This window comes from Pelobates fuscus, chromosome 2, assembly GCF_036172605.1.
Source record: "Pelobates fuscus isolate aPelFus1 chromosome 2, aPelFus1.pri, whole genome shotgun sequence".
NCBI lineage: Eukaryota > Metazoa > Chordata > Amphibia > Anura > Pelobatidae > Pelobates > Pelobates fuscus.
This window is the reverse complement of record NC_086318.1, coordinates 302,961,067-302,980,305: the sequence shown is the minus strand read 5'-3', so window position 1 is coordinate 302,980,305 and position 19,239 is coordinate 302,961,067. Positions and strand designations below refer to the sequence as shown.

Here is a 19,239-nt window from a genome sequence, read left to right as displayed (position 1 = left end):
TGGAAAGATTTAACTAAGAAAAAAGGCTTTTAACCCGTTATTTACCTCTATCTATGACAATTACCCTTTTCTGGTGCCCCTGGTGAGAGTTTTTTAGACAAGGTATATCCAGGTATACTAATTATACTCACATCATTACACCCTCCCACTTCATGCCCTCAAGCATACGCAAAGACATCCTGGAAGGCAAGGACGTAAACCTAGTCTCCAAGCTCATTGCCTCTCAGAATGTTGTAGAAATAAAGTATACTGCTATGGTGACCTTTCTGTTATTTTGAAAGCCAGAGACCCCAGACTCAACCACAAACTCATCATCCCAGAATGTGTTCTGACTTTTGGCCTATACCGTGATGTAATTTGCTCCACTTCACCTCGCCAAACGGAAGAGCTTGATTTGTACATGCATAAGTTGGTGGACCTGGGGCACTAGTACAAGTACAAGTATTTCCTTCAGTTCTTCCACTGCAAAGCACAGAGAGCTAAGGACAAATTGGGTAGACCCATAGTGTACCTCGGGAAAGCTCAAATCTGCAACAATTTTAATTTGGGCAGTTGTCGATTTAGCTTGTGCAGATTGTTGCACGTTTGCTCAATTTGTTACAGGGCACATACCCTGTATGTGTCTTAACCATCTGTACCCAAAACAATGACTAATTGAAGTTTGCATTAAGAACCTGGCATATTACCTCTAGGCTCACCCTTCCCATCATTTAGTCGACATCTGGGTTAGAGTTCTCCAACGGTTTTCACAATGGCCTGACCACACTCCCCACTGGTGTTCCTGACTGCCACTAAATCGTTGACAACGAAAGAACTGGCGTACCAATCCCATTGGTATAGCCACAGGAAAGTTCAACAATAAACTAATTATGATTATCAGCTCCACATTTATTGTCCACCCCTAGCATCAACGCATTGATTCCCCTTTGAGGAATTCTCCTTGCAATATACCACAGTAGATGATGCCATTCATGCTATATTGAAGGCAGATGTAGGAGTCTGGTTAGAAAAAAATGTATGTTTCCAACGCCTTCAAGCTTTTACCCATGCATCCGTTGCTATGGCATGTACACGGCATACTGTGGAAAAAACAAATACTACTTTGCCACACGATTAACTTTTGATGCTAAGAGTAGTAAAAAATTATTAGACGTGTTTGCCGACATGTTGGCTACTCCTCAACATTTCTGAATGCCCATCAGTCATTCATTATCTAGATAACTTACTCACTATAGAAAGCCTCAGTCCACACCTATTTGCATTCATAAGACAATGGCTCTATTTCAACTATAGGTATTACACTTTTGTTATGGGCAAATGCAAATATTACAAGTTTTAGAATGAAATGTTGTATTTCTTAAACTGTGTACTTTGTCTTTAAGAGATATTGCAAATTGAAAAGGTGTTAGAAATGGAACATATTGTTTTTCATAGATGTTTCTTTAAGCAATAACCTCAGTGCATAATATGTTTGCGCCATTTTGTCCCAGACGAATTACAATAACAATAATGCATAAACGAGCTTCAAGGCTATACTACGACTCTTTCAGTACACAATATACTGTGGTAACCCCAAGTTAATGGAACTTCCCCAAATCAGGGGAATCTCCCACGACTGTGCACTTACGTCTTAGTATAAACAACAGATAAGCTATTCAGACTTTGGGAAGCCATCTTGTCCCAAGTTGGTGGAAGTTCCCTAGGTCAGGAAAATTTCCATGACGTGTGCACTTGCTTTTAGTTATGGCCTTGTATCTTTGCCAAATTAAGGGAGGTCCTAAATTGATTTAAAGTAGACAAGTTACTTTTTCATATATGAACTATGGTAACTCTAAAATGACGACACTTAAGGTATAAATAAGTGTACTTTTAAATGTTAACACACAGAGGAGAGACTTGGAGACAGACGCTGCTCCATCTTAAAATGACTGAGAGGCTGACATGATGACATGTTCAGAAGGGTATGTTAACCTATTAATGATATTTGCAAGCATTTAATTTCATCTTATAAACTCTGCTATAATGGATTTTATATGTCTATATTTATATTTTTATATAATAAATATCTAAAAGACAAAACTATTGCTTCCAAGACAATCCTTATTTTATATTGTATTCTCAATTATTTACATATGTTAAATAGAGGATCTCTTACTAACTATATAACATTATGGCTAAGATATCTGTATGGTTAGCCCTGCTAAGTTCTATGCTTTAAGACATTATAGAGGTAAATAAGGGAACCGCCCACGGTTACACTTTCTCAGGACAAAAAGGTAGCCCTATAACCAATTACTTTCCTAGGAATTCATCTAGACTCAATCTTGTTACAAGTCATACTGTCAAGAGTACGGTTCCCCTAGATACACGCGCTAAAGCAGACCTACCCATGTGGCTTAGTTTTCTATCTTGGTTTTCTATCTTGGCGATGTTATTCCCTCCATCTCTGAATCATCCCTAGTGTTATGGACTGATGATGCATCCCATACAAGGTTTGCAGCTATCTGTGGTGACTCCTGGTTCAGAGACTCTTGGCCAGTTGAGACCCGTGGTCTACCTTCGTTCCACACTACATCAGCTCTATTTGAAATCTACCCTATTGTGGCAGCATCCAAAGCCTGAGGGTACATGTGGTAAGGAAAAGCAGGGAATGTTTTTCTGACAACAAAGTGGCTTGTGACATCATAAATAAGGGCAGATTCTCATTACTCACATCATAAGACTAAATAGAAGATTGACATGGCTAGCAGCTACCCTACAATTTCCTACTACTTGAATACACATTCCTGTCCGCATTAAAACAGCTGTTGATGCATTGTCTAGTTCTAATTTGCAGGATTTCTTCAGATCACATCCTACAGCCAACATCAGTCTGGTCAGCACTCCCTCATACCAAGACTTAATCCTGGCCAGCTCTGCTATCTCTACAATACATCACGGGCTTACAATAGGGCATTCACTCTCTATACCAAATTCACTTCTAACTGTCAGAGCGGCGACACACGTTTCCTAGACTCCATAGTGTTTATCTCTTTTTGCCACCTTAAAAAAAAAATTACTAAACACCATAAAACTCTACCACACAGGGATGCAACATCATATCTAAGTCCCTAACCTACCACAAATGCTTTCATTTTGTCAAGAATATACTGAAAGGCATACAATGTTTGGATAAAAACACTATCACTACTAGACAACCTATTGATGGACCTACATTTTGCGCACTTTCAGACTTTCTAGACATCAATCCATTTGAAACCAGCACTAATCTGATAATTAAAACAGCAGCCTATTTAGTCTTGTATGGCTTCTTCCGTCCAAATGAATTCACCACTGACCACATCACACCCAACCATCTACACCTAAAATTATGAGCCTGCAAAAGATACTGATCATTATGTACTTACCATTGTTCACACCATGACAAACCAATTATGCACTTCTACTGAAGTATGCTACTACCCCACCGGTAATCACTGGTGTCCAGTTAAATTACTGGACTCCTATTGTTCAACACTAGACGGTCTAAACCCAAATACGCAATTACTCTTTTACATGGCAAACCTCTGAGCACCACTTAATCCATTTTATACATTAGAACACTTTTATAAGACTCGGTTTTGACTCCTCTGCTTTTTTGGTCAATCCTTCAGAATTGGAGCTGCTACAACGGCTTCTAGCCATTATGTGCCTGCGCATATAATTAAGAGATTAGGGCACAGGAAGTCAGCAGCATATACCAGATATGTACCACATCCAGAACAGGAATTAAGATTGAAAGATTTAGCTTTGTAATATGTGTGTAATAAAGGTTATTTGTAAAAATCTACTTTTTGCCCCCTTTTTTACAGTCCTACCCCATACGTCAGTTCCGGCACACCACAACCGACTTGTGCTTACTTATATTATTATTATAAAAAAGAGAAAGAGACTGGATAGGGATTCAAGAAAACTCCTCCCCCTTCACAGTCCCTATACCCCAAAGAGACACTTGTTCATAATATAATGGCAAAAAAAATGCCCGTATAGAACTAACATGAAATATAGGAAAAATAATAAATTTTTATTAATCCCACTTAGGGAAACAAATAAAGAATCAGTGGTGTATCACACAGTGATGAACTCAAAAAAATATTGGTGTATCAAAACAGTGATAAACTAAAATAAATATTTACAGGAGTCGTCTAGAGTTTGCTGTGCAGACTCTGCACTTTTATACTGGTACTGACCAGCTACTAAAAGTAGGTTTCTAGGGCAACTAGAGCATATATTGACAGGGGTTGTCAAGGAATTGCTGTACATGCTCAGCATTTACGTACTAGTAATAGTCAGCTACTGAAAATAGGTTTCTAGAGTAGACAGTGTGTCGAAGTATCAATGTAGTTATCAACAGTGTCTAAATAAACCACAGTGGGGGGGCGGGGCCTAACCGTCATGGCGGCAAGACGTGTCTCTCAGGAGCTCCCGCTCAGCGAAACCCTAACAAGCGACCTAAGGCAGTGTCTCAAGGCAAAAACGACGACAAAATATACCCACATGCTCCCTGCAACTGAGGGCATGCAGGGTGAGGGTGAGAGACCCACTCGAGACCCGCCGACACGACAACTGACAGTGCGGCCTAGCAAACAACGGGCGGGAGAGACGCCCGCTCTCCCGACCCAGAAACACTCAGACGACAGGATGAGCAAGCCCCGTTACCCCCCCCTCTGGACCGGCGGGGGAGATCCCGGTCCACCCAGCGGAGACAAATCAAACCAGACCTCCCAAGCGAAAGGCGAGTGCAGAGCTTTGCCCAAGATGGAGGACACTGCAGGCGCTGAGAGCCCCACAGACGCTGTATCTGACGTCCTAGCAAGGATCAACAGACACTTTGAACGGTTCTGGAAGCAGCTGGAGCGCAGGCTACGCCAACCTGCCCCGCCACGCAGCACTGACCCGTTCACACAGAACCCGCAGCCGAACAGGCGGCCGGTGGCCCTGCACCAGGACACTCGTGCAACACCACGGAAGGCGAGTAAGCCTCACGTGCAGCAGAGTCACTCACACGCAAGCTTCAGGCAAGCCATCCAAACGAAGCACAGCAGAAGGGGTCCCTTGGTGGCAACGTCAAGCCCCAGAAAGAAAATATACATGACACACCACCCTGACCCTCATCTACGGGGAGAAAGGCTGCAACATGGAGGAGGCCCTGAGTGGAACCCAGAAAGCAACCCCCTAGACATCAGCACGGCCCAGATGGTGAGAATAAGCGGCTATCACCGAGCGGAGCCCAGCCAGGGCATTGGGTGAAGACACCATGATAAGGGGACTGCCTAACACCGGGTGGCCAGCAGATGATACGAGCTTAACATGCCTACCACTGCATACTGAACAAGGAGCACCGCACCTGCCTACTCATGTGACTTTACTTAGGTTTTACATTAATTCTTAAGCACTTGCTTTCCTTTTATTTTCTTCTATTTTATTAAGCATGCCTTACTTAGCCGAATGTGATCCCCTATAGATATCCGGTCCCAGGCTAGATTGTTCTGGGTAACATGCATAGCCTGCCTATACTCCTGCTGTACCTAGGCTAACCTCTCTTGTCCATACCACTTTCAGTCCATGTAAGCTCTTTAGAAAATATTCCTGATTTTTACACTTCCAACACCCTTATAAAGATTGTTTCACTATATTGAACCTACTCTGATATTGCTAAAACTCGTGCTGTTAACTATTGCTATGTAAATGCTTAATATGTAGTAAAAACATAACATGGTGTACGTGTAGCATAGGCGACCTAGCTGAGCGACCAGCATCATTACTTAATTTTATCTTACTTGGACGAATCAACTGTTTAGTTAATCTGTTTAATATAAAATTTGTGCAAATTATCATGCCACTATCTACCTTGAAAGAAACTTGAATTACGCTGATGTGGCGCTTGTTTGAAATACTGTGTTTATCTGCACTACAAAAATAAAGAATAAAAAAAAAAAAAAAAAGAAATACTAAATAAACCACAGTGGCTCAATTGGTGTGCCGATTGTAGCAAAGTCGTCAGGAGAGTAAATACGTGATTTATTACTAGCCGGTCCCTCCAATATCAGAGTATACAAGAAAAAACAATTATACTCATAGAGAGAACTAATTGAGTAGGTAGATATTAATCCTACATAGAGGGTAAACCCAAGGGCTAAAACGGCTGCTGTATTCCCTTAGTAAGTGGCCAGAATATGTAAAGGGAATAGCTCCGTAATAAGTCACTGGTCGGTCCCCTCCACGGCTAAGTATAACGGAAAAGCCCAATCAAATATGCTTTTACAGTTAACCCAATTAGAAAGGGACGGAGGGTATGGGTATGGGAGGCTTAGTTGTCTCACCGAAAAAACTCATAAGGTGAGACTAATGGCATACAGAAAAGCTTCGCTCCCTAGTAGGTTTACTTTCTCAGATTACAGCTTAAGTGCTAGGTACACTAAGGTAGCGAAAAAATTAACCAATTCCCTAAGTCCCAAGTTCCCCAATCAGAGTTGAAGCAATTCTTTCTTGCTAAGTGCTAACGCAAACAGGATAACTAGACTGCCTGAACTAAAATATAGACCATGTGGTCGCGGCAAGAGCTCAACGCGCGTTTCGGTGCTACTGATGCGCCTTTCTCAAGAGCTTACCGGCCTGGTATCGCGCCACAATTTTAAACCCCCATAAGCTCCGCCTCCTGGTCTCTGACGTCACCGAAATATGTGATTTACGTCAGTCTGGTGGGCGGGGAATAGGTAGGTGAGTGGCAGGGACATCCTCACTGCTGGGGAATGGGTGTAGGTTAACCCTTTAAGTCCCTGTTCGTGCAGGAGGATGTTAGTTAAAATAAATCCTAAGGTAGGATATATTAGTAAAATATAGAAATATATATTTCAGATAGAGCTGGTTGTATTATGTGCATACAACAAAGTGTATGGAATACGTAATTCCAACAAAGCAAAGCAAAACGATGCAAAGGAATGCAGAGAATGTGGAAAGTAAAGAAATAAATAAATAAATAGGCAGACAACGCTTGAGTGTTGTTGAACACATTGAGAGGGTATACATTCATATATCCAACTTCACAGTAGGAGCCAATGGTTATTTTTGCATTGGTATACTGTATTGGTGGGGGCCTGATCTTAGTAGTGTGGATACCACAGAAGCTATCAATTCTGTATCGAAGCATATAGAGTAAATACAAATTATTGATATGTTAGTATGTTAAGAGATATTGGTAATATAAATAATCAATAGAACAAAGGTGATGATGATGCACCTGGAGGAAATGTTTCTCAGTGAATCAAAGTTAGAAGCTCATAGTAAAAATGAGTATTAAGAGGTACTGATGTTTTAGATAAATGGGGCAAATGAAAAGCCTTCATTTAGACCCTTTGGTTGCAGAGTCTTGAGTCTATATATCCAAAAGCTTTCCCGCTGCCTTAAGAATCTGTCGTAGTCCCCCCTCCTCTTATTTCGTTTCACCAATTCAAGTCCACAGAAGCGTAAACCCTGGGACTTACTTGAATGGTGTTCCTTAAGGTGTTCCTCTAAGCAGGGCCGGCCTTAGGCATTTAGACGCCCTGTGCGAAAAATCTTCACAGTGCCCCCCCCCCGTCATCCATGTATGCTGTAATGTTTGTGTTGTCTTTGTATGTGATAGTAGGTGTGATGACAGTGTGTGATATGTATGCTATGTGTGATATTTGTAATGGGTGTATTAACAGTGTGTGATATGCGTGTATTGGTTGTATGTGACACACACACACACAGAGTCAGACGGCCATACACACACACAGGAAGACATCCACACACACACACAGGCAGACAGTCATACAGACACACAAAGGCAGACAGTCTCACACACACACACACACACACAGGCAGACAGTCAGTCATACACACAGACACATACAGTAATACACACAGACACACACAGAGGCAGACAGTAATACATACAGACACACACAGACACACACACAGACACACACAGTCATACACACACACACACGCAGACAGTCATACACACAGACAAACATGCAGACAGTCATACACACAGACACACACAGGCAGACAGCCATACACACAGACACACAGAGGCAGACAGCCATACACACAGAGGCAGACAGCCATACACACAGAGGCAGACAGCCATACACACAGAGGCAGACAGCCATACACACAGAAGCAGTCATACACACAATCACACACACAGAGGCAGACAGTAATACACACAGACACACAGTGGCAGACAGTCATACACACAGACACACACATGCAGATAGTCATACACACAGACACACAGAGGCAGACAGTCATACACACAGAGGCAGACAGTCATACACACAGAGGCAGACAGTCATACACACAGACACACACACAGAGGCAGACAGTAATACACACAGACACACACACAGAGGCAGACAGTAATACACACAGACACACACAGTGGCAGACAGTCATATACACACACACACACACACACACACACACACACACACACAGGCAGACAGTCTCACACACACAGACACACACAGGCAGACAGTCAGTCATACACACAGACAGTAATACACACAGACACACACAGAGGCAGACAGTAATACACAGAGACACACACAGTCATACACACAGACACACACAGAGGCAGACAGTCATAGACACACACACAGACACACACAGGCAGACAGTCATACACAGACACACACACACAGGCAGACAGTCATACACAGACACACACACACAGGCAGACAGTCATACACAGACACACACACACAGGCAGACGCACGGTAAGCTCCGCCCCCGCTGCAAATTAAAAAAAAAAAAAAATTCTTTTTTTGTAAATCCCGGACGGCTGTGCGGCCGCACGGCGCCCCCTGCTACATGGCGCCCTGTGCGGCCGCACAGCTCGCACACCCCTAAGGCCGGCCCTGCCTCTAAGTGTATCAAAATACACTTAGAATGAAATTATATATATATATATATATCTATGTAAATATAATACGAAATATATATATCCATATAATTACATAAATAATTTCATAAATATACACGTAGACTTCAAATATATTAATATGTATATATATATTTAAATTCTACTTGCATATTTATGTAATATTTTTACATAACCAAGTAATTTAATTGATTGCAATTAGCGGGACCTGCCTGACAACCCAGGCCGAAAGTCCAGAGAATTTAATTTGCTAGCACTGTATTTAACCCTGTAACTTTCCATGACACCCTAAAACCTGTACATGGGGGGTTACTGTTTTACTCGGGAGACTTCGCTGAACACAAATATTAGTGTTTCAAAACAGTAAAACATATCACAGCGATGATATTGTCAGTGAAAGTGAAGTTTTTTGCATTTTTTTTACACACAAATGGCACTTTCACTGATGATATTGTTGTGATACGTTTTACTGTTTTGAAATACTATTATTTCTGTTCAGTCTCCTGGCTATAACAGTACCCCCCATGTACAGGTTTTATAGTGTTTTTGAAAGTTATAAGGTCAAATTATAATATGTTGCCTTTGAGAGGTATGGTAGCCCAGGAATGAAAATTGCCCCCATGATGGCATACCATTTGCAAAAGAAGACAACCGAATGTATTGCAAACGGGGTATGTTCAGCTTTTTTAGTAGCCACTTGGTCAGAAACACTGGCCAAAGTTAGCACTCATAATCATTTTTTTGGCATTTTTAACACACAAACAAATATAAATGCTAACTTTTTGACTAAGTGGCTACTAAAAAAGACTGAACATACTCCATATTGAATACCCTGGGTCGTCTGATTCAGAGATTTATGACAGATAACAGTCAATGTCCTACTTGTACTTATAGCCCTATAACTTGCAAAAAAAGCTAATAACATGTTAACTCAGGACAAAATGTAGAAACTATTTAGCATGGGTGTTTTTTGGCGGGTGTAGATAGGGGTCAAAGTTAGAAAAGGTGTGTTTTTTCATTTTATAGTAAGTTATATGATGTGATGAAAATAATGGTATCTTTAGAAAGATCATTTAATGGCAAGAAAACCAGTATATAATATGTATAGGTACAGTAAATGAGTAAGAGGTAAATTACAGGTAAACACATACACTGCAGAAATGTAAAAACAGCCCTCGTCCTTAAGAAAATTGAAAAACAGTCTGGTCACTAAGGGGTTAATTTACTTGTTTGAAATGGGAAGAGGTGTTCCATCCTCTTGTTGCCTTGTTGTTATTTGGAAGTATCTGATTTTTTCTGAATATTTCATGCTCAAACCATGGTGTATTTGTTTTGTGCTTTTAAACTCTGATGGTTTGGCTGAAGTCGTTATGGTGTCCTGGGGTCCTGGCTGCCATCTTACCCTAAAGGGTTAAACAATTTGTGAATAGTTTACTCCAAGTATGCTCTGCTCCAAACAGTGCCCAATAGGGCCCTGTGCCTTCTCTACCAGTTCTGGCTTCAATGCAGATATCTCGCACTAGGCGCACATGATAGACTGAGATTATCAGCTGACGCTCTCAGTCTGCAAATGGCCTACAATTGAGAAAAATGCATTAGAAAGACACAAACCATGAGTTGAGATGGAGTATTTCTGGTGACTGGAGTGTTCCTTTAAACGCAGTCTCTAAATTAGAAAAATTGATGAAAAAAGATAATTTTTACGTTTGGATTGTCCAAGCAACATGCCACACCTCACCTTATGGGTAAAATAAGCCTATAACTGTAAGTTTAATATAAACATTTAAAAGCGTATTTTCAGTAACATGCATAGCAGACAAAATGCAGAAATAATCTTGTTGGTATTACATTATAGCCACATTAGTGGGGAATGTTGCAGTACACAGTGGTATGAGATTTTAATAGCTGTAATTTTCAACTTCCATTTCCAAAATTAGAATAAATTAATGTTACTATAATGGATGAACCAAGCTAAGTGGGCAAAACATTTTTGTTTGTGAATTATTTTGGTGAATTATTTACAACAGTGACAGCATATCAAGTGAAATTCCTTCACTGCTGGAGATAATGAGTGTTAGACCTATTAGAATGATAGCATTCTTTTTTCTTATTTGCTACCATCTAGTGTCCTATTAGTGGAAAGCAGTTCTTGTGCGGTCTCATAAAATAAATTATTTATATATGTATTTATATAAGATTCTGTGGTAAAATATGTTTAGTATTTTACCACAGTTGCACAAGAGACATTTTAGAGTGCTTCACAGTATTTAATAGTTACATAGTTACATAACTTAAAAGAGACTTGCGTCCATCAAGTTCAGCCTTCCTCACATTTGTTTTTTTGCTGTTGATGCAAAAGAAGGCAAAAAAAAACAGTTTGAAGCACAATTTTGCAACAAGCTAGGAAAAAAAATCCTTCTTGACCCCAGAATGGCAGTCAGATTTATCCTTGGATCAAGCAGTTATTACCCTACATTGAAAGATTATATCCTTGCATATTCTGTTTTTGCAAGTATGCATCCAGTAGCTGTTTGAACATCTGAATGGACTCTGATAAAACCACCTCTTTAGGCAGAGAATTCCAAATCCTGATTGTTCTTACAGTAAAAAAAACCTTTCCTTTGCCTTAGACAAAATCTTCATTCTTCCAGTTGTGATCCTTGTCTGCAGGTAGCACGGTCCTCTAGGGCAAAACATGCACAGTCTTTCAATGCAATTTCATTCCAGGCACTTTATTTGCAAGTTTACACATGAGGCAGCAGCAAATGAAAACATAAATATAACACAGATCCCTATAAACAAAAACCTAGCTTGTCTGAGCACTAACTAACATTAGGTTCCCTATCTCTCAGGGGTTAAACTAGAACAAAAATTATTGGTTGCACCAACCTAGAGTCTTTGTCCGCTCTCAGCACTCCAGTATTTAGTCAGCCTGCTGCTTCCAGCCTTCCAGAGCGAAACAAACATTCTCCCCTTACCTGCCTAGCAGGGAGGGGTTTATTCCCACTGCTGCAACTGATTACCTGCAGCTGAGCAGTAGGTTGGAGACAGTCCAAAAACCCTGGCCTGGATCTATGTCTTCCAAGAAAACCGCTAAACAGCGGAGTGGAGCACTGGCCCACCCTGCTCTCCAAATGCTCCACCCCACGGGCCCATAACTAAATATTCATTCTGGTTATATACACAGAAACATACACTCCCCCTGGGGTTAAAAATCATCTGCCTCTCTGAACAATTCTGTCGAAATATAGACTCCCTCACAGACCACCCCATTCACCTTATCACACAGTCTAAACGCATGGCCTCGTGTCCTATGTAATGTCCGGTTTGTGAATAGATTTCCACACAGTGGTTTGTATTGGCCCCGAATATATTTGTATAATGTTATCATATCCCCTCTCAGGCGACGTTTTTCTAAACTAAATAGGTTTAAGTTTGTTAACCTTTCTTCATAGCTGAAATGTTCCATTCCTTTTATTAATTTTGTAGCCCGCCTCTGCACTTTTTCTAGTGCCATAATATCCTTCTTTAGAACAGGTGCCCAAAATTGCACAGCATATTCAATGAGATTTAGTATTCATTTAATACCAATGCTTTCTGTGTTTGTATATTACAATTAAAAAAAGGTCTCTGGTTTTTGCTCTGCATTAAAATGGCTCGGTCAACAGGTAAACATAAATGGACATTTTATGGTCTTGTTTCCATGCTCTTTGTCAAAAATATGTTAAGAAAATATCAACAGGTTTTCGATGTTCCACAAAGGACCACTAAAGTAACCCGACACCTAAATGAAGTGGTGTGGGTGCAGTGGTCCTGTTATTTTAACATGTAAAATGTTGCTGATTTCTAAAGGTAAATGGTCTCCCTGACAGCCACAAGAGGTCCTCCGCCTGCAGAACCATGTCAACCTTGGTCCTTGTAACGGAGCTCCGTGTACTCCGACCGAGTACCCTCCGTTGATGGATGCTCCTAGCGCTTACAGAGGACTCCAAGCACTGTAGATGACACCACAACCACCGCAGGCTCCACAACCGCCGTAGCTTAACTGGAGCCGCGCCGTCTTCCTTCCACCCTGGATCGGCTTCTGTCCTCCAGGACCGTGTGGGGAAGACCTCTCCTCCAGGAGAGCGTAACAGGAATAAGCTCTTAAAAGAGCTAAGTGATTGAAAGCTCAGGGGAATATGCAGAGCATAGCAATCCCCCGTGTGATATAGCAGTTCCCTCCAATAACGAGACGAGGCTACGTATTGAGGGTCAGAAGAGGTCTGAGGTGCTGGAACACCCAGCCTGGTTTTTATTACAAGTGTACACATACAGGCCACACCCAGGGGGAGGCAAAAAATAACCAATAGTATCATGGGTGCAACCCATACATCCCCTCCCCTTAGTGTGACACATAATCCCATTATACATACAGTTAAAATACACTTTTTACACAACTTTCATAACTCTAAAACCATACATCACATTCACATAAAAATACATATCCACAATCAATCCATTCAGGGGAACAACATATTAAAAAATGGCATGAATCCGACCAGGGGTTCAAAAGTTACTAAAAGTATCTTTTGTCCCTTACTAGCCGCATGGCAAACCGGTTTAGACAGGTTTTACATAGGCCTCTATCCTGGAGACAAAGAGGAAAGTAATCCAATTATCCAGGGCTAGAAGCAGACTCCATTAACCACATGGTTACAGAAAGACATAAAACACTTTAAAATACAGAAAGTTACTTTTTATCCATAACACACAGACATTTCACATATCCCCAGATAGCTGGGATCTGAGCGCACAAAACTACCGAATAGCGCGCAGATCCTATTTACACAGTACAATTGCCATGGAGCTAAAGTCTTTCCCATAGTCTTTCATTATATGAATAGGCTCCATGGTATAGCTATCTGGGGTATCACATTCCCATAAAGTCTGGTCCATAGTCCAAAGGCAAGAGGCGGGCAATCAGCCCCCTCCAAGGACACGTGGCGAGGTCGGTTTCGCCACCCCCAAATGTAAGTTTTACAGGGCAATATAGTCCAGGGCCATAGTCGCAGGGGATGAGGCAGGCAAGCAGGCCTCTCCAGGACAAAGTGGCGAAGGGCACTACGTCACAGTCCTGCAATCAAATGCTGCCAAAAACAGCATTTTATTGGAGGAATGCTGTATTTTGCCATGCATGCGCATATCATTCATCCCATGATCCTGTCAAATTAATTGAATTTGACTGGATCGTGGAAAGAGTAAAAAGGCATACTGACGTCTTTGGAAGTGTGTGGCTGCAGGGAAGGAATCTCGACTCTTGAGTAATCTTTATTGAACTTTTATCAGGTAAGGGAGTTGCCACAGTGATAGAAGGGAATTTATGGTCCCAAATAATCATGTTAATTTTTTTTGTCAATTTTTTTTTGTTTTTATTGTGGCATTAGATTCAACATCAGATACAATGGGACAGACCTGACAATAATAATAAGAGCAAGGATTTGCAAAGCATGACAATATGGCGAGTTTGATTAGGTCGTTATTACCATAAAAGCACAAATGTGTACAGTAATACAGTATGGTAAATCTAATTTGGGAACAATAGCAATTATGGTACCATATTACATTGTGGTAATTTTGTCACTGTTGAAATAAACTAGCCTCTTTCTTTTTTTAAATTCTTTATTTTAGTAGTGCATAAATGGTACAGACAAGCTTGCATTGCCACAGCAGCTAGTGCAAGTTGTTCATTCAACATGGGTTAACAATTGTTGACATTGATATCATAGCCCATTTTTAATATATTGCAATACTATTACTAGTAAAAAGTAAAACCGTTAGGTAACTAGTATGCAGCTCCTGCCTAAAGGTCGTGAGACAGATATTCTAAAGATATACATGAGGCGCAGGGTGCATTAGATGCCTCTAATACCAGAGAGTTGGATAGTGTCCAATAGACTTGAGACAGGTTAGAGAGGTCTGTGCCCATTTAGTAGACTCATGGGACGGTAATATAAGTCGTTTCCATGGTAAGGGGGGTGAGGAAAACCCGACAGTGCATGGAGAATTAAATTTAGAGGTACATCACTTATGCCATATGTAATAAAAAATTAAAATTGTAACGGTACTCTTGGAGGTTTAAGGAATGTTAAACAAAACATAAAAGCAACAGGCATTATTATTAGCAAAGAGTTCAGGGCTTCTCCTCATTGGGCCGCCAGTATGAATGGGCGCACCATTGCAGGATTCCAGGCTACAGAGGTCGTTGGTATCATAGGATCAGCTTGCTCAGGTACTTGCCTTTCCAACTCTAGTTTCTGCAGTATGGCTGGGATCTCTGCTGCTTCATGCACTTTGAGGATACCAGTGTCCTTGGGTTCTGGGTATGCCCCACCGGTAGGGTATGTTGTGTGCTAGGAGCTCTTTAGTCAGGGGTCGCAGGGACCTTCTCCAGTCCATGGTGGCCTTGGACAGATCAGGGTAGAAGGTTAGGGAATAGCCTTCAATGTGGAAAGGGGATTTATTGTGCATGGCTGCCATGAAAGCCAGGCGATCTCGACCTTGCTGGAAGTGGATGATTACATCTGCCCCCCATAAACTAGCCTCTTCTATAGGAAAATAAAACAAAAACATGCTAAGCTGCAGAACTATATAGTAAATATGTCAGTAGATTATCAAAATTATGCATCCCTAATACAAGCTTACAAGTCTACAGCATCATGAAGGTCAACTTAAAAGGCTTTCATCCACTTATTTTTCGCCATAGTTATTTTGGCTTGACCTTTTTTTCTCAATCTCCACTTTTCCAGTCTAGTGGATAATCTTGTCAATAACTCTAAACTCTATTACTATAAATTGCAAGCAGTAAACTTGGATCAATGGTTTAGGTGTAAACATTTAGACCTCAGTGTAATAAGCTATTTAATGAACTTAATTAATCAATACTGTTAGAAAAAGTTTTCAAATGATTTATGTACAACAATTCCCATAGACTTCAATGGTAACTTCTCTTGATAATTTATTTGAAAAGTTTTTTCTAACAGCATTGAATCATTTGGAAAGCTTATTAAACACAGGACTAAGTTTGCAAAAACATAGGGCAAAATGTAATATATTTTTGTTTATGTAAATATGAACCTGCAATGTAAGTGTACTCTTATATTAGTCTGGGGTACTTTACTAAACATGAATCTAATTGTATTGGCAAATTTAGCATAGGAACATCATCTTTTTTTCTAACAAAAAATAAATAAATCTCTCTAGCCTTTCTTTGTATCTAAAATCTTCCATTCCCCTTATTAATTTTTAAGCCCACAAATGTTGATCTTGAGTAAGTAATAATTCTGAAATCTCTGTCTCATTTGGCAGCCAAACATTTCATTTGTTAAAACAAAATATTCTTTATTTTTTCATTGCAGTTACTAAACTGTTTTGTCTTCCCCGTGGTCATATTACTTTCCTGGTTCTTCTTGCTGGTACGATATAAAGTTTTGCATTTTGTCGGAGCTGTGGCCTGTATCCTGGGCATTGGCTGTATGGCGGGAGCTGATGTCCTAATGGGAAGACAGCAGAAAGAAGGTGGGTCTTCTGTTATTTGTGTCACTAATACTAACCGTAAACATATCAGTATTTACTATGGGCAGCATTTTTGGTCATTGTACTGAAAGACTTACATCCACCTTACATTCACAGATTAGAGTTAATTCACCCAAGGCTTGTTTCCACCTATACGGGGCAGGAGGGCTGTTGCCGTTCCCGGATCTCCAGAGCCGGTACCACTTACCAAACAGCGAAATCTTTACGTACTTGCGTATAAAACATATGGTAGGGGTCCCCAGCAAGGCAACATCATCTACACAATCTCAAAACCTCTTTGACTTACTATGCCAAGGCCATAAAATTCCCAAGAAACCACTCTCTCTGTGTTACCAAAGACTACTAGACATAGACAGACCTACAAAACAGTCATACATGCTCAGATGGGAGAGGGAGCTGAACTGTGACCTCGAATCTGCGAAATGGACAAGGGCCATGACTTTAGTTAAGCGGGCGACACGGTGCTTGGACCACGTAGAATCAGCCTACAAGATATGGATGCAGTGGTACTACACGCCACATAGGCTGGCCCAAATTTACCCAGGGGTGCAGGGCAACTGCTGGCGCTGCAACCACCAAGTGGGAAACACGAGCCACAAATTCTGGTACTGCCAGGCACTTGACCAATACTGGCAAAAAATCCAGGACATAATCCACTCTAAAATAGGTAAACACATACCACTCAAACCAGAACACTACCTGCTCCACATGTTGCCCCGAGACCTCACAGCCTACGAGGCGGTGCTGGTTACCCACATAACCCTAGCCTTCAAAACGTGCATAGCTACCCTGTGGAAAACCACGGCGGTCCCTGAGGTACAGGCAGTACTTGCTAAAGTGGACCTTACGAAACAGTACGAGAAGATGGCACATACAATAGGTGGAACACTAGACCACTATACCAGGACCTGGTCGAAATGGTGATATAGGTAGTGGCACCAACTTGTCTCGCTATACCCTATCAAGCTGTATAGAGTGAGAGCATCTCAACCCCCCCCCCCACACCTTACCCTCCTCCCAGTTAAACTCCTCCAACCCCCCCCCCCCCCACACACACACACACACACACCAAAAGGGCTTCCATAGCCATGTCGAGCCCCAATACTCGAGATGAAGCGTAGGGCAAACACTAGACCAGCCTACAGGACACACAAATATGTTACAGTAAAATGACAGCGGTACTGCATGCATGCCTGTTACCTATCCGACCTACCCCAAAGGTGAGCGGAAGACGATAGCTGGGTGCAACACCCCCCCAGGCCTCTGGGGGATGCCACATAGAGGCATGTCACCACACTGTAGAGCGTTCCCAGCTTCCCAGGTTCCCTAAGCGGGGCATTATTTACCACTCATAACGAAGTCATGAATGTCAACCTCCGAGAATATATGCAGCTGCAGCACGATTATGATGTTAAAGGCCGCTGAAAGATGTCCTTACCTTGCATATCGATGTCATTATGTACCAACTATCGATTGTGTTAAACCTGATTTGTGTCAATCCACCACTTTTTCATCTCAATAAAAATGAAACATTTAAAAAAAAAAAAAGGCTTGTTTCCAGTGATGTCAGAAAGTTTTGCAGACTTTCTTGCTAACCATGTTTCCAAACTGCAAATTTTCTCCATTATAGCTATCATTTAATTAGGGCACTGCAAGACATGTGTTAAGGTTTTGCTTCTGTGCCCCACTGTTTTTTGATGCACTGTGTACTTTTGTGAATACATTCTGGTAGTTATTTACTTTGATTCACTGTGTGCCTCTGCTGATTTTTTTCTTTCTACCTATTTAAAAGGGGCAAATACGTGAGTAAGGGAGCACCAGTTTTAAGGCAAGTTTTCATTAGGTGTCCATAATTAAGGGGCTGCATGGAATTCCTGATGACTATAATTTATTTTATTTCCTCCAACTCTGCTTGACCTCCCTTCTGCAGTCTTCGTAGCACTGCTTGATCCACTGTATGCTGTGAGGTATACCAAGAGGACAAACAACACATCAGACTTCCTTCCATAGATGAGTGAACACACTGCCTCTCGGATTAGGGGTCTCCAGCTGAGATGCCCTTTTCAAGTGTGCCTGAACAAGGGTCAAGCCATTATTTATTTCAGGGCTGCTAAAACAAATAACAAAACAAATCGGAGCCAGAAACATATAGTGCCTCAGGAGAGTGGAACACACAGATAGCCTTTCAGGGTGAAATAAATTATGGATTTGTATTGTATCGATATTTCTATTTTTTGTGTAAAGCTGTTGATATAGTGAGAATTAATCATCCCTGCAGGACGTCTGATTGTGTGTACTCAACTCTTCAAGTCCATTATTGGGTTATTAGCTGAACGGTGATCTCAGCTTTGCTATTGTGAGTAAAACAGCGAGCTACTGGTACACACTTAAATTTTGAAAAACCAACAGGGGAGTGAATCTTTTCACCAAAGCAAGCCAAAATGGTGAAGCTGAAAGGTATGTTTAGGACACCCAAACCGGGGGGTGCACCTCCTGGTGCTACACAAGATCTCATTGTTCGTTTTCAGTCGATGAAGGAGAAGGCCCAGTTCTAGGCAGCAGTGAGAGACAAAGCACTGAATACTTTTGAGGGCACCACCTTACAGATGTTCCCAGACCTAACCAGGCTCTGCTCTGGAGACGATCCCAGATGGGGCTTACCTAGAGCCATTCTATTTACCTCCCAGGGATCCAGCGAAAAGCTGGAACATATC

At 41.4% G+C, this 19,239-nt stretch overlaps 1 protein-coding gene across 1 annotated transcript in view; it reads left to right on the top strand.

The window, feature by feature from the left end:
- The window catches only part of SLC35F1 (solute carrier family 35 member F1), a 427,384-nt gene that overhangs the window by 379,591 nt on the left and 28,554 nt on the right, over positions 1–19,239 (top strand). Inside the window, exon 4 of the mRNA XM_063443481.1 lies at positions 16,348–16,507. Within this exon, the coding sequence (XP_063299551.1) occupies positions 16,348–16,507 (160 nt within the window). The remainder of the gene's footprint in view (positions 1–16,347; positions 16,508–19,239) is intronic.